General features: G+C 45.6%; 1 protein-coding gene across 1 annotated transcript in view; it reads left to right on the top strand.

The window, feature by feature from the left end:
• LOC126519167 (multidrug resistance-associated protein 1-like) overlaps positions 1–10,965 on the top strand; it is a 255,175-nt gene extending 244,210 nt beyond the window's left edge. Inside the window, exon 30 of the mRNA XM_050168782.3 lies at positions 10,658–10,965. Coding sequence (XP_050024739.1) covers positions 10,658–10,769 — 112 coding nt within the window. The 3' untranslated portion in view covers positions 10,770–10,965. The remainder of the gene's footprint in view (positions 1–10,657) is intronic.
• The last annotated feature ends 1,297 nt before the right edge of the window (positions 10,966–12,262 follow it).

The following is a 12,262-nucleotide window of genomic DNA, read 5'->3' as shown; positions in this document are numbered from 1 at the left end:
GCGCACCACAGCATATTTTCCTACAATATTCTAGAGAGAACTCTGGCGCTGCAGTTATTGACCCGCCAAGGGAATCGTGAAATACAAGGATTTGTCTGATTTTCGTGCTTGTGCATTCAGACGTCCTTTTCAGGTGCGTGGTGTCGCAACATACCAAACGCCTGCTGACGCAGACGTCCCTGCGGGAAAGGCATAAAAAGCAAAATAAACAAAGCCACAAGGACGCTTGAATGCACAATTGTGATAATTGTGCTAATTGTGTCTATGATCGGCGTCCGAAGAAGGTGCCGCACCGAAGCACCGCTCCAGTTCTCAGAAACGCCCCATGATATCCCAAATACTATGTTGTCCACGGTGAAAATAACATACCAGTAAGAAAGCTCTCTCCATTTCTCGGGGCCAAGTGTCTGAAAGGCACGGACTGACATATAAAGATTCAAAAATGACTAGCGGAGACCTCCTCCTAGAACTAAACGACAAAGACCAAGCGCAATAGCTCTCGGAACATACCAGTATTGGCGACGCGACAGTCACAATTTCACCACATAGAACACTGAATACAAGCCGGAGTGTGATATCAGAGGAAGACTTTATTGGCCTGAACGATGAAGAACTCCTTTAGCGTTTCCAGGAGCAAAATGTGACAAACGCACAAAGAATTGTCTTCGGCAGAAATGACCAAAAAATCCGAACAAAACATGTCATACATTTGGAACAAGCGTAATGCCTACCTCTCTGGATGCAGGATCATCAGCAGCAGCAGCCTGGTTACGCCCAACGCAGGGCAAAGACGTCTCCCATACTTCACCAACTACCCCGGTCCTGTGCTAATTGTGGCTATGTTGTCCCTGCAAACTTCTTAATCTCATCCGTCCACCTAACTTTCTGCCGCCCCCTGCTACGCTTCCCTTCCCTTGGAATCCAGTCCCTAACCTTTAATGACCATCGGTTATCTTTCCTCATTATACGTCCTGCCCACGCCCATTTCTTTTTCTTGATTTCAACTAATATGTCAACTCGCGTTTGTTCTCTCCCATTCTGCTCTTTTCTTATCCCTTAACATTACACTCATCATTTTTCTTTCCATAGCTTGTTGCGTCGTCCTCAATTTAAGTAGAACCCTTTTCGTTAGCCTCCAGGTTTCGGTCCCGTACATGAGTACGTGAGATGAAGGGAACGTAAAAGTAAATGTCAGACCATATATACCGAACCCAAGACGCTGTTTCAAGTGCCAAAGGTTCGGACATGCTTCACATGCATGCCGAGGCCAAACAACCTGTGCTAAATTCAGCTCCAATGATCATCGACCTGCAAACTGCGCTTCTTCCTCGTATTGTATTAACTGCAAAGGAGACCATCCAGCTTACTCGCGGTCTTGCCCATATTGGAAAAAAGAAAGGAAAAGGAAGTAATTGCACGAACTGTGAAAGAAAAAAATTCATTCTTTGAAGCCAGAAAGCGGCTATCGTACCTTCCGCGAAGAAGTTATGGCGACGTGACGCAGGTGGGCGCAGCGTCAGAGGCCTCAGGAGTCCTCCGAGCCCACGCGCAGTGGTGCCGCAGTGACCCCTCCCGCCCCCGCGGTGGAAGCAACCAGTGCTGCTCCATCCTTTTCGAAGGGCCTGCAGACACCAGTTCCACAGGGCCCTAAAATCAAACGAACCCCAAGGCCCGAGACACGTGTTTCGGCGCTCAACTCTCGGTCCTCCAGCGCCTCAGAGAGAGCGTTGGAGGTCGACGCAAAAACCGCGGTGTCATCGACACCGAAGGACAAGCGCTCCCTCGAGCGCCGAAAGAGGGACAAAGTTCCAATAACCACTCAAAATAAGAAAGCGATAACCTGAAGGTTATCGCTCCTTTGTATCTGCCTTCTTTAGATCTATGTCACCTAACATCTTTCTTATCTCCTGTTCACTCGTTAATATCATTTTTTTACGTTCCAGTTTCATAATGGCTTTTATTATCCATTGGAATTGTAGAGGTCCCTTACATAACTTAGGTGACATTGAGGACCTGTTATTTAACCTCTCTCCTGTGGCCTTGTGCTTACAGGAAACAAAGCTGGGTGAAAACACAAATATTTTAAAAGGTTTCACTGTTGTACGGCGGGACCGTACTCAGACGAGCCGGCTGTCAGGCGGTGTAGCCATCGCACTGCAGGGTGGTTTTGCAGCCAGAGGTTCCCATTAACAGTCAAATAGAAGCTGTTGCTGTCACCGTTTTAGCTCACAAAACCACTATTTCTTCAGTATACATTCCGCCGCATTAGCATTTTATCGTAAGAGATTTAGAGTTCATTTAAACCAGCTACCTGAACAATCTTTAATAGGCGGTGAATTTAACGCACATAACACGTTATGGTGTAGTAAGACAACTGACACCAGGAGTCAAACACTTGAAGATTTTATCCTAACAAACCGCATATTGTTAGGATTGGGGGCTCAATCCCATCGCTCGTAACCCGTTGTCAAGATTGGAGTCCGGCATGAATTAGAAGGTAGCTGGCCCAGGCCGTCGTCCAACTTATCCACGCTGAGGACGTTGATGAAGGGAATGACTGCTTCTCATCGAGAACGAGGAATATGGGTTTATTTGCAATATCTACATGCAGTTCATCAGTCTAACATGACTGCTTGAGAAAGTACATCAGTTTAACATGACTGCTTGAGAAAGTGCATCAGTCTAACATGACTGCTTGAGAAAGTGTACTGAGCAGCCGCACAACAGCGGTTTATAAACACACGGTCCTCCCCCGATACCCAGGTGACGGAAACGGCCAACCAGGCATCGTAAACAAGCCGCCTCTCAGCGGAACAGCTTGCACACACACACTTGCGCACAGGTTCACGGTCTGGAGCCGACATCAGACGGACTTCGTAGAACTCCGAGCTTGTGTCAGGAAAGGTGCCTTTTATTCCCCGAGCTGACCCCCGCAGCGCGGCCGGGTGCCCATTGTCTTCCGTCTTGGACGGCGCGTGGGAAGCAGCCTCGAACTACGTTCCCGCGAGCACTCCCCTGCTCGCGGCGGTGGCGGCTCAGTAACAGTAGTTGGTCCGCGATCGCATTCAGTCACAACCGCGACGAGGCTAGAGGGTATTGGTGGAGTTTCAAGAAACGTTGCCGCCGCTGTCGCAACTGGCTGGCAAAACTTGCACCTCAGCTGGGCCGTTCTTAACAATATGCATTTTAAACACCGGTACGGCAACTTACTACTCCCCAAGCACAGGAGCTATGAGTTGCCTAGATCTGGCACTATGCTTTCCATCTCTCTTTGGCGATTTTCAATGGATTTTCAATGGTCACTACCACAACCCCTGTGGTAGTGACCATATGCAAGCCATCATTAAAAGAACATCTCCTTTTCCTACCATCCCCGTTGGAAACTCCATCTGGCAGACTGGCCTCTCTTTACTGAAAAGGCCACTCTGGATATCATAGATGAGTTTACCATAGACGAAATGAATATGATTACCGCCTGTATACTTGCTGCAGCAGAAGAGACAATCCCGCAATCCTCTGGCTTGCTAAGAAAAACCCTAAAACCCTGGTGGACCAAGGAATGTACGCAAACCAGAAAACTACAAAATAAAACGTAGGGTATCTATCGGTGAGACCCAACACAAGATAATCTACTCTTTCAAAAAAAGCGAAAGCCAGGTACACACGCAGACAAGCTGAAAGACAGTCCTGGAAAAATTGACTCGTCAATAAATAGCTCGATAACTTCCAAACGAATGTGGGATCAGGTTCGTAAGTTTAGAGGCGACTACGCTCCTTACACAATATTTTTACTCCCAGGCACCCAAACAAATTTAGTAGAAGCAGACATATCAGGGCAGAATTTTCATCATATATCAAGCTCAGTAAACTATTCTGCTGCATTTCTAAAATATAAGGAATCAGCGGAAAAACTAAAGATTCCGACCACAGGAAGTTCAGAGAGATCCGATAATGTCCCTTTAACACTACCGGAAATCAATAGTGCTCACCACTCACAAAACTGCACGTGGTCCTGACAGTACATTACGCAATGCTCGCTCATCTAATCCTAATGCAGTTGAAACCTTGCTTCGTTTTTTTAATATAATCTGGGAAACGGGAAAAATGCCGAATGAGTGGAAGAAAGCCATCATAATCCCTTTCTTGAAAGCCGGAAAACCTCCCACAACAGCAACCAGCTAGACCTATAGCACTCACAAGTTGTCTTGCTAAGTCTTATGAAGCCATTATAAACATAAGATTCACATACGTCCTTGAAACGGAGAACCTGCTAGATAACAATCAGTGTGGGTACAAGAAAGGTTGCTCTACAACGGGTCACCCAGTCCGGCTAGAACACGATACATGCGGCCTTTCTACACAGCAATATTGTCTCACTGTTTTCTTTGATCTAGAAAAGGCGTACGACGCACATGGAGGTTTGGTATTTTAAGCGACTTGGCAGATTTAGGAATCCGTGGTAGAGCGGTCAAATGTCTAGCCAATTTCATGTCGGACTGAACATTCCAAGTGCGTTTAGGAACCATGCTGTCACGTGTATTCATTCAGGTAAAACGTGTGCCACAAGGATGCGTATTAAGCACAACATTGTCTGTGGTGAAAATGAACTCGGTTAATAAGGTAATTCCATCCTCTGTAATGCATTCATTATATGTGGATGATCTACAAATTGCGTTTCGTGCATCGAACTGGGCAACCTGCGAACGGCAAATTCAAATTACATTAAACAAACTAACGCAGTGAGCCTCTGAAAACGGTTTTCGCTTTTCAAGTGAAAAAGCTCTTAGTGATGTCTTTACACGAAAAAGAGGCCTACGACCAGATCCCAACCTTAAGCTAAACGAAGCCACACTACCAGTAAAAGAACACAAGTTTCTGGGTGTTCTGTTTGATAAAAAGTGCAACTTTCTCGCGCACATAAATAGCCTTAAAATAAAAGCGAACAATGCACTTAACGTCTTCAAAGTCCTGTCCCGGAAGCGCTGGGGCTCTGACCTTAAGTGCCTGCCATGCATCTACCGTACTTTGGTGCGCAGCATATTAGACTAGGTAGCATCACATACGGTTCAGCCAGATAGTCTTAGGTCCGACGAATTGATCCAGTTCATAACCTTGGACTACGAGTGGCAAGTGGTGCCTACAGAAAATCACCTGTACAGAGCTTATATGTTGACTGTAATGAACCCCCTTTACAGCAGCGCAGAGTGCTACTTTTTCTTACGTATTCAGAATTCAGTCCTCACCATCACACATATGCTTCAACATTGTAACGCAGTGCAACTCACGCTTATACTGTACAAACAAACCGAACATGATTAAGCCGCTTGTCCTGCGATATGAGCAATACATTCGGGATTATGACATACCTCGCGAAGTCCTCCAGGTTGCGAGAAAGCCACAGCGTTTGCCCCCGTGGTACTATTTCGCACCGCTATGTGACTGGACATTGACGCATTTAAAGAAGACACCCCACGCGAACACATTATACAAGAATTCCGCGCTCTTCAGGACAAGTATCAAGATTACATGGAATTTTACACTGATGGCTCTAAAAGAAAAGAACACGTGGGTGTGGGGGCCGTAAGGGAACATTGGGAAAGAAGTATTCGTTTGCCACAGCATGCCTCGGTCTACACAGCTGAAGCCTATGCAATATGGACTGTGGTTAAAAAGATCATCACTGGAAAACACGAAAACAATCATATAAACAAATTCAATAAGAACGCTGAAGGCTCATCACATGAAACCTGAATGTGAACCCCTGATAGGGGATATTTTACACATGGTAAGAATAAACAAATACGGCAGGTCAATTAGGTTTTGCTGGGTCCCAAGCCATGTTGGTATACCGGGTAATGAAGCAGCGGATAGTTGTGCATCAATGGCAACGCACAAATATATACAAACACAACGCTTCCATATAAGGATAGTATCACTGCGATTAGAAAGGCCTTGATATCAAAATGGCAACAAGAATGGGACCATTGTACAAGTAACAAGCTACATCTTACAAAACCCGTAATTGGGGTGTGCAAGTCGTGCACTCACCAGCAACGGTTCTATGAGGTGATCCTGTGTTGACTTGGGATTCGACACACACATCTAACACACAACTTTCTCCTCCGAAAAGAAAACCCGCCGACTTGCGAAAAAATGGAATGAACCTCTTACAGTAATACATATCCTTATAACATGTCCGACACTTTGAAACAGAGCGACGGAAGCTTTTGCACACCCTATATAATTTATATATACCTTTACACCCTGCCCTATTACTGGCAGATGATCCGCTAGTGCAACTTACTAATCTGTTCCACTTTTCAGAGACGACTGCTTATTTACACGAACTATAATGCAATGCAGGTTTACCTGCTCTGACGTTGCGTTTCCTTTTGTCTTGTGACTGGCGCACCATGGCCTTAGTTGCCTTTGTGCCAATAAACCCAAATTAACTAACTAGCTTTTTATGCCTTCGTTCTCGTAAATTTCAGAGCAATCTCTACTCTTCGAAGTGCAGAAGACGCTGCGAACACACACAATTCCTACTAATTGCAACGATTGAGCTTGTCGAGGTGGCCAAATCGAAACGCGCCAAGCGTCTCATGGCGCTGGCATGCCCGCGATAAATTCATAAGGGCATATGCATGCGTCCTGGTTTCAATATCAGGATTCTGTCCTAGAGGACCTGTGTTCGAATCCTGCCATCGGGCAATTTTAATGTTTATTTATTTGTTACGCAATATATTGTTGAAAATGAGTTAGAAAGTGAAAAGGGCCGCTTGAAACCAGAAGCACGAAGTTTAAGCAAGTCCATGTACTTTCCAGAATTCCCATTCTGGTACAACCACTCCCATTGAAGCTCCCGTAGACTATAGCGCCAGAGTTCCCTCTAGTAATTATGATATGAAACTCTATGTGCCACAGGCATGCAGTTGGCAGTCCTCGGTCGCGCATGCGAGATTGAACCGCGTTCGCTGGCCCACCCTCGCACGCTTGGACACGGCGACGCCCGCGGCAGAAATGCGCCTCGAGTGTAATTGCTCTCGCAATGAAACAATCATGTTACTCCGAAACTCAAACACAAAGCCTTCCAACTGCCGTTTGTTCTTGTGCGAGTCAAACTTCGCACGTGGCTACGAAAAACCCCGACTAACTAGAGGCAACCAGCTTTGCTGTAAAAGCGGCACGGCGCAGGTGTACAAGGGAAGAGGGCTGGTATGGTTGATGCTTGCGTAAAAGCGTGGAATAACATACATAATTAAATGGTTGGGGAGAATCGGGGAAGAGCTGGAAACGGAGGAATAGGTGAGCTTAAAATTCGGTTACCTGGTGGCATAACGTGTTTTGTGTATTTCTTAATGATATGAGAATTTCATGTTTATGTTAGGCCTTTTAATCATTCTAAGTTGCCTCGTACCAAATTTATTGCCGTGGGGAGTAGGAACTTAAACTCCGTATATTTCCTTTTGCGAGGTGAAGGGAAATTTATTTATTATTATATGGCCATGTTCTTTGAAGTGGCTGACTACTTCTTTAGATAAATTTTGTTTGTATCTGCTCGATCGCCGTATAGTCTTGCATGAATCTGTTGTCCCGTCTCGCCTATGTATTTCTTGCTACAAGTGGCACACTCTAGACAGTAGACTACATTAATTGATGTGCAAATGAAACTCTAAGTTACACTGTGAAGGCAATGCGACGCTGCACTTTTAAGTGTAGATGGTCAATTGATATGCTTGGATTTAGAGCACCTCGGGCCGCCAGAGGGACCGCATGTTGGCATCGTCTTTGTCCTTAGTTTGGCAAGAGTGCCTTTGAAGTTAATGTTGCGTCTGCAGGCTACTCTGGGCGGGTCGGGAAAGATCGTAATTTTATGGTTGCTCGTGAGAATTGGGTAGTGTTTACTGAGAACGTTCCCATCCGGAGATTGTGTTTGAGAATTTAATTGTTATAAGAAGAGGCGTTGTCCTTGTGATCATAGGGCGGGGCTTGATAATCTCGGCTCGCTCAAATTTGGTTGCATCCGTGTATGCTTTTTGAAGGGCACTGTTCGGGTGGTTCCTGTTTGAAAAGGTTTCTTTAGGGGTTCGAGTCTATCTGCATAGTCTTGGTTTTCAACGCAAATGCGAAGGTCGTGTGGCTTCACCTTTAAATATATATTCTTTGCAATGTCTGGGATGATTTGTTTATTCTAGGTTAAAGGGGGGGGGGGGGGGGGGGTCCTATACAGCGTTGCTTTAGTGTCCCGGTGTCAATATATATTGTCTAGAAAGGTTATGCGCTCAGTTGAAAATAGCGGTGTGAATTTTATTGTTGGGTCAAGAGAACTTAGGAATGTTAAGGATTTTTCTCGACTGTCCTCACCACGTCCCCACATTATAAATATGTCGTCTATGTATCCTAGGTAGGTGTGGGACTTGTCTGTGCAGCGAGATAGGAAATCTTCTCGAGTGCCAATAAATATGTTCGCCTATAGGCTGGTGCAAAAGGTGTACCCATACTTGCCCCATGTACTTGTAGGTGGTAATTGTCCTCAAACTCAAAGTAGTTGTATGTTAGAAGTAGAGTTTTGCGTAACTAGTTAACGAGGCAAGTAGGCTTAAATAGGGTGTTGTGGAAATTGTTTGGACAGCGTTTTTTTTTATCAAAGGGCCGTGACGTCTAGCGTTGCGAGAATTATGTATTGCGATATTGTGCCTTTAGAATTAATGTTTTCCATAATTCTCAGTAGGTGGGGGGTATGTTGTACAAATGACAGAAGTGTTTTTGGTAAATCACCGAGGAAGTGGCTAAGAAATGTGGAGAGGCTCTTTGTTGGCGTGTTATTTGATGTTATCGGACGCTCTGGGGTATTAACGGTATGTAATTCAGTGGGTGGAATTTCATGAATTTTCGGAAAGAGGTAGAATGATATTAGCAGTGTGATATTAGCAGCAAGGATCCTGCAGTTTGGGTGCTTGGTTTTAGCAAATTTAATTCTGACGGTGTTATCACTTGACCAGCAAAAAGTGATTTCAGCCTGTTGGTAATTGTCATTGTGTACGGTAATGTGGTATCGTTGTACAGTTTACGGTAAAGTTTAAGGTATTTCAGCTGTTCGTAAGCCTCGTGCTTGTTATCTGCTGGCCAGATAACTATACTTCCACCATAATCTGCTTCCTTAAAGGCAATGTCGTTCCGGCGACTAAGATTTGAGATACGACTGTCTGCGGCAGTTATGTATTTAGATCGCTTAACTTTCTATTTGTTCCGCACTTTTCTTCTTGCATTTTATTGTGGTGGCAAATGTTTGTACATTTTTACCGTCGCCGTGATGTTCCGCATGGGGTCGGGGGGGCAGTAGCATCGCGTGTCGTGTGCGGCGGGTCAAATCGTGCAAAGGTAAGCCGACGATGGCGGCTCAATCTCGTGCACTCACGGGCGGCCCGCCGTGTGCGAGGCGTCCCAGCCCGGCTGCTTCAGCATGTGGCGCTGCCGCGCGTGGCCGCGCCATCTTGAAAGCGATCTGCGACGAGTGCAGTCCAGATGTGCCGAAGCCTCGTAGCTTCGTGTGAGCTGTGTTCTCGCCGCTTAGCGCGCGTTGAAGCGAGAGAGGCACGAAGGAAGGCCAATTCGATCTCTGCTGCTGTCGCGATTCCTCACTCCAGCATTTCGACAGCGAGTGTCCGCGCTCATCGAGCGAGATGTGTTCATATTTACCTGTGCGCGCGTGGCACTGTGCTTGTTAATTTAGTTAAAACACGTTGGCGGGCTGGATGGTTTGAATCCATAATAGAATGCGTAAGCGCGACTGAACGTGGGCGCAGAGACAGGCACACAGAGACGGCGCTGTCTCTGCGTGTCAATTCCTTTCTGCGTCCTCGTTCAGCCGCGCTTGCGCGTTCTTTCGTGGATTCAAACCAACTCGAGGAACCCCGAGGCGACGCGGACGGCAGAAACGCGTCTGGAGTGTCCATGTAATTGCTGTCGCAATACTTACGACCTACAGACATTAGAGCATCGGTTTGTAATTCGAATTTACGAAAAACCGTAATTTTGTTAGGCGAAAACTAAAAACACAAGCTCCATTTCCAGTTACCGTCTTTGTGTTTTTTTTTGGTTGAGCAAGTCACGAAAATTCCCAACTATAGATTCTTTAAATATATATATATTAATATATATATATATATAAATATAATATATAATATATATATATATATATATATATATATATATATATATATATATATATATATATATATATATATATATATATATATATATATATATATATATATATATATATATATATGCCGGAAAATCTTTGCGCCCTTACGCGGCGCGCCGTCTGCCGCCCGCAGGCGTTCTTCCGCCTTGCCGTTGCAGTGATGCAACGAACATCTGTAGCTGACTCTCAATGGTGGCGTACTGGTTAGCACAATGCAAAGTGGGTCGGCTTCCTGGCCATATCGGTTGCGTTCCTTTTCGTGGCTGAGCACTGCAAAAGTGCTCTCGCTTCGAGTGGGAGCTTCTGGTGATTGGTACTTGCCTCGCAACCACAACGGTGGCTTGAATCTGTTGTCCGTGAAATTGCAACAACGGTAGCTCCGAGATCTCGTGTTAAGGTAACACTTTGGCATTGAGTGCGCACGTGTAACGCTCCATCGTCGTCTTGCAGGATCATGGTCCTGGACCGTGGACACATCGTGGAGTTCGATGCACCGCGCGACCTGCTGAAGCAGGAGACGTCGGTCTTCTACCAGTTGGCTAAGGATGCCAACCTTGTCTAGCCTTGTGCACACTGTTTCCCAAGGATTGTTTTATTCAGGGCTTTTGCCAATGTGTTCGACCTCAGTCGTTAGCTTTATGTAGCCTGAGAAAATGTAGCCCTGTTTACATTGCTTCAGTTTTAAATTGAAATATGAATAAGCCTATGTTAATTGTGCCCCTACTGAGTGGTAAAGAAAATAAAAAAAGTTAATGAAACCGACTGGATATTTATTTGTCCGTATAAGTCACCGACAAGGTTTTGAAGGGGCTTCGAGTTAATATTGATGCTGGAACATTTGTAATAAACTCAGAAATGGTGTAGTGAACTCACTGCTCTAACATCGCGACATGGCGACGCGATTTTGGAGGACACAACTAGTACAGCCCAAGAACCCAGCTGGTGTGCCTGTCGGTAGGCAGAATTTACAGCGCTCACGCTGACTTCGTAGGCGGGGCAGGAGCTTTAATCGACATCTTGTAGGCGAACTTGGGCGATGGACAGCAATATCTCCGACTCACCCGCTAATGTCCTGAACAATAAAACATGCATTGACGGCGCGGTCGTCACTTCTCATAAACGGTGCTACAAATTTTGCAGGCAGGAGGCTCCTTGGCCGCCAGCAGCACCTGTGATTGACCTGTTCATTTTTATTGCCTCTGATCTGGCAAGTAGACGTTTAGAACATCGAATGTAAGGTCATAGTCGCCTCAGCGCACAAGCGTCCGGCAGTGTTTCTTTTCTCTGAATGACCTAAGCCGTCAACCCCGAGAGGTCAAGAAGCGTACAAATTGGTTCCTGTTGTCACACAATTGTTCACTAACTTTCTACTCGGTATGACTACAGCTCAAATCTGCTTTCGTGGTTCTGTCATCGCAACAATATAAAACACGGTATGGAGCTTTCAACTGGTAAAGCTGATGTTGAAACAAATGTAACAGCCAAGAGTTGACGTGCAACTCGTTTATATATTGCAGGTGCATTGTGCAATCCAACCATGCAAAATGTTAGTCGTAATCCAACCATGCAAAATGTTAGTCGTACTTGAAACTTCTGCTTCTTGCTTAATTAGCTTCATGTCTCACCTGATTTGGAAAAAGCTGCCACGCATACTAAGTGATGGCTCCAAGACTTCATGCAGCGAAGATGTATGTGTTGTCCTTCGGAAAAACGTCTTTTCTGGCGCTTTGCACCACTGAGTGCACCAGACGAAATGGTTCTTATGGGCACCCATAATTGAAATGCCAGGATGAGGCATCACTGATTTGTGTTGACATCTCGCCCTTCGAGCAGACGCTACGTTGCAGCTAGAACCGACAGCTCGGAATCGGTCGCCGCTCGCAAGGACAGTCACTAAGACATTGTAAGGCAGGCGGGGAGAACCACACCACCGCAAAAAATTACGTGGAAAGTCCTTGGAGTTTAAGTCTGCGTAAGTATTGCGCCACTTGCTCATTTCCGCGCAACCCGGTGCCATTATCAGCGTTATGAGACTTGATCTGACCAGTACAAACG

This window comes from Dermacentor andersoni, chromosome 10, assembly GCF_023375885.2.
Source record: "Dermacentor andersoni chromosome 10, qqDerAnde1_hic_scaffold, whole genome shotgun sequence".
Classification (NCBI taxonomy): Eukaryota; Metazoa; Arthropoda; class Arachnida; order Ixodida; family Ixodidae; genus Dermacentor; species Dermacentor andersoni.
This window is presented reverse-complemented; position numbering and strand designations above follow the sequence as displayed.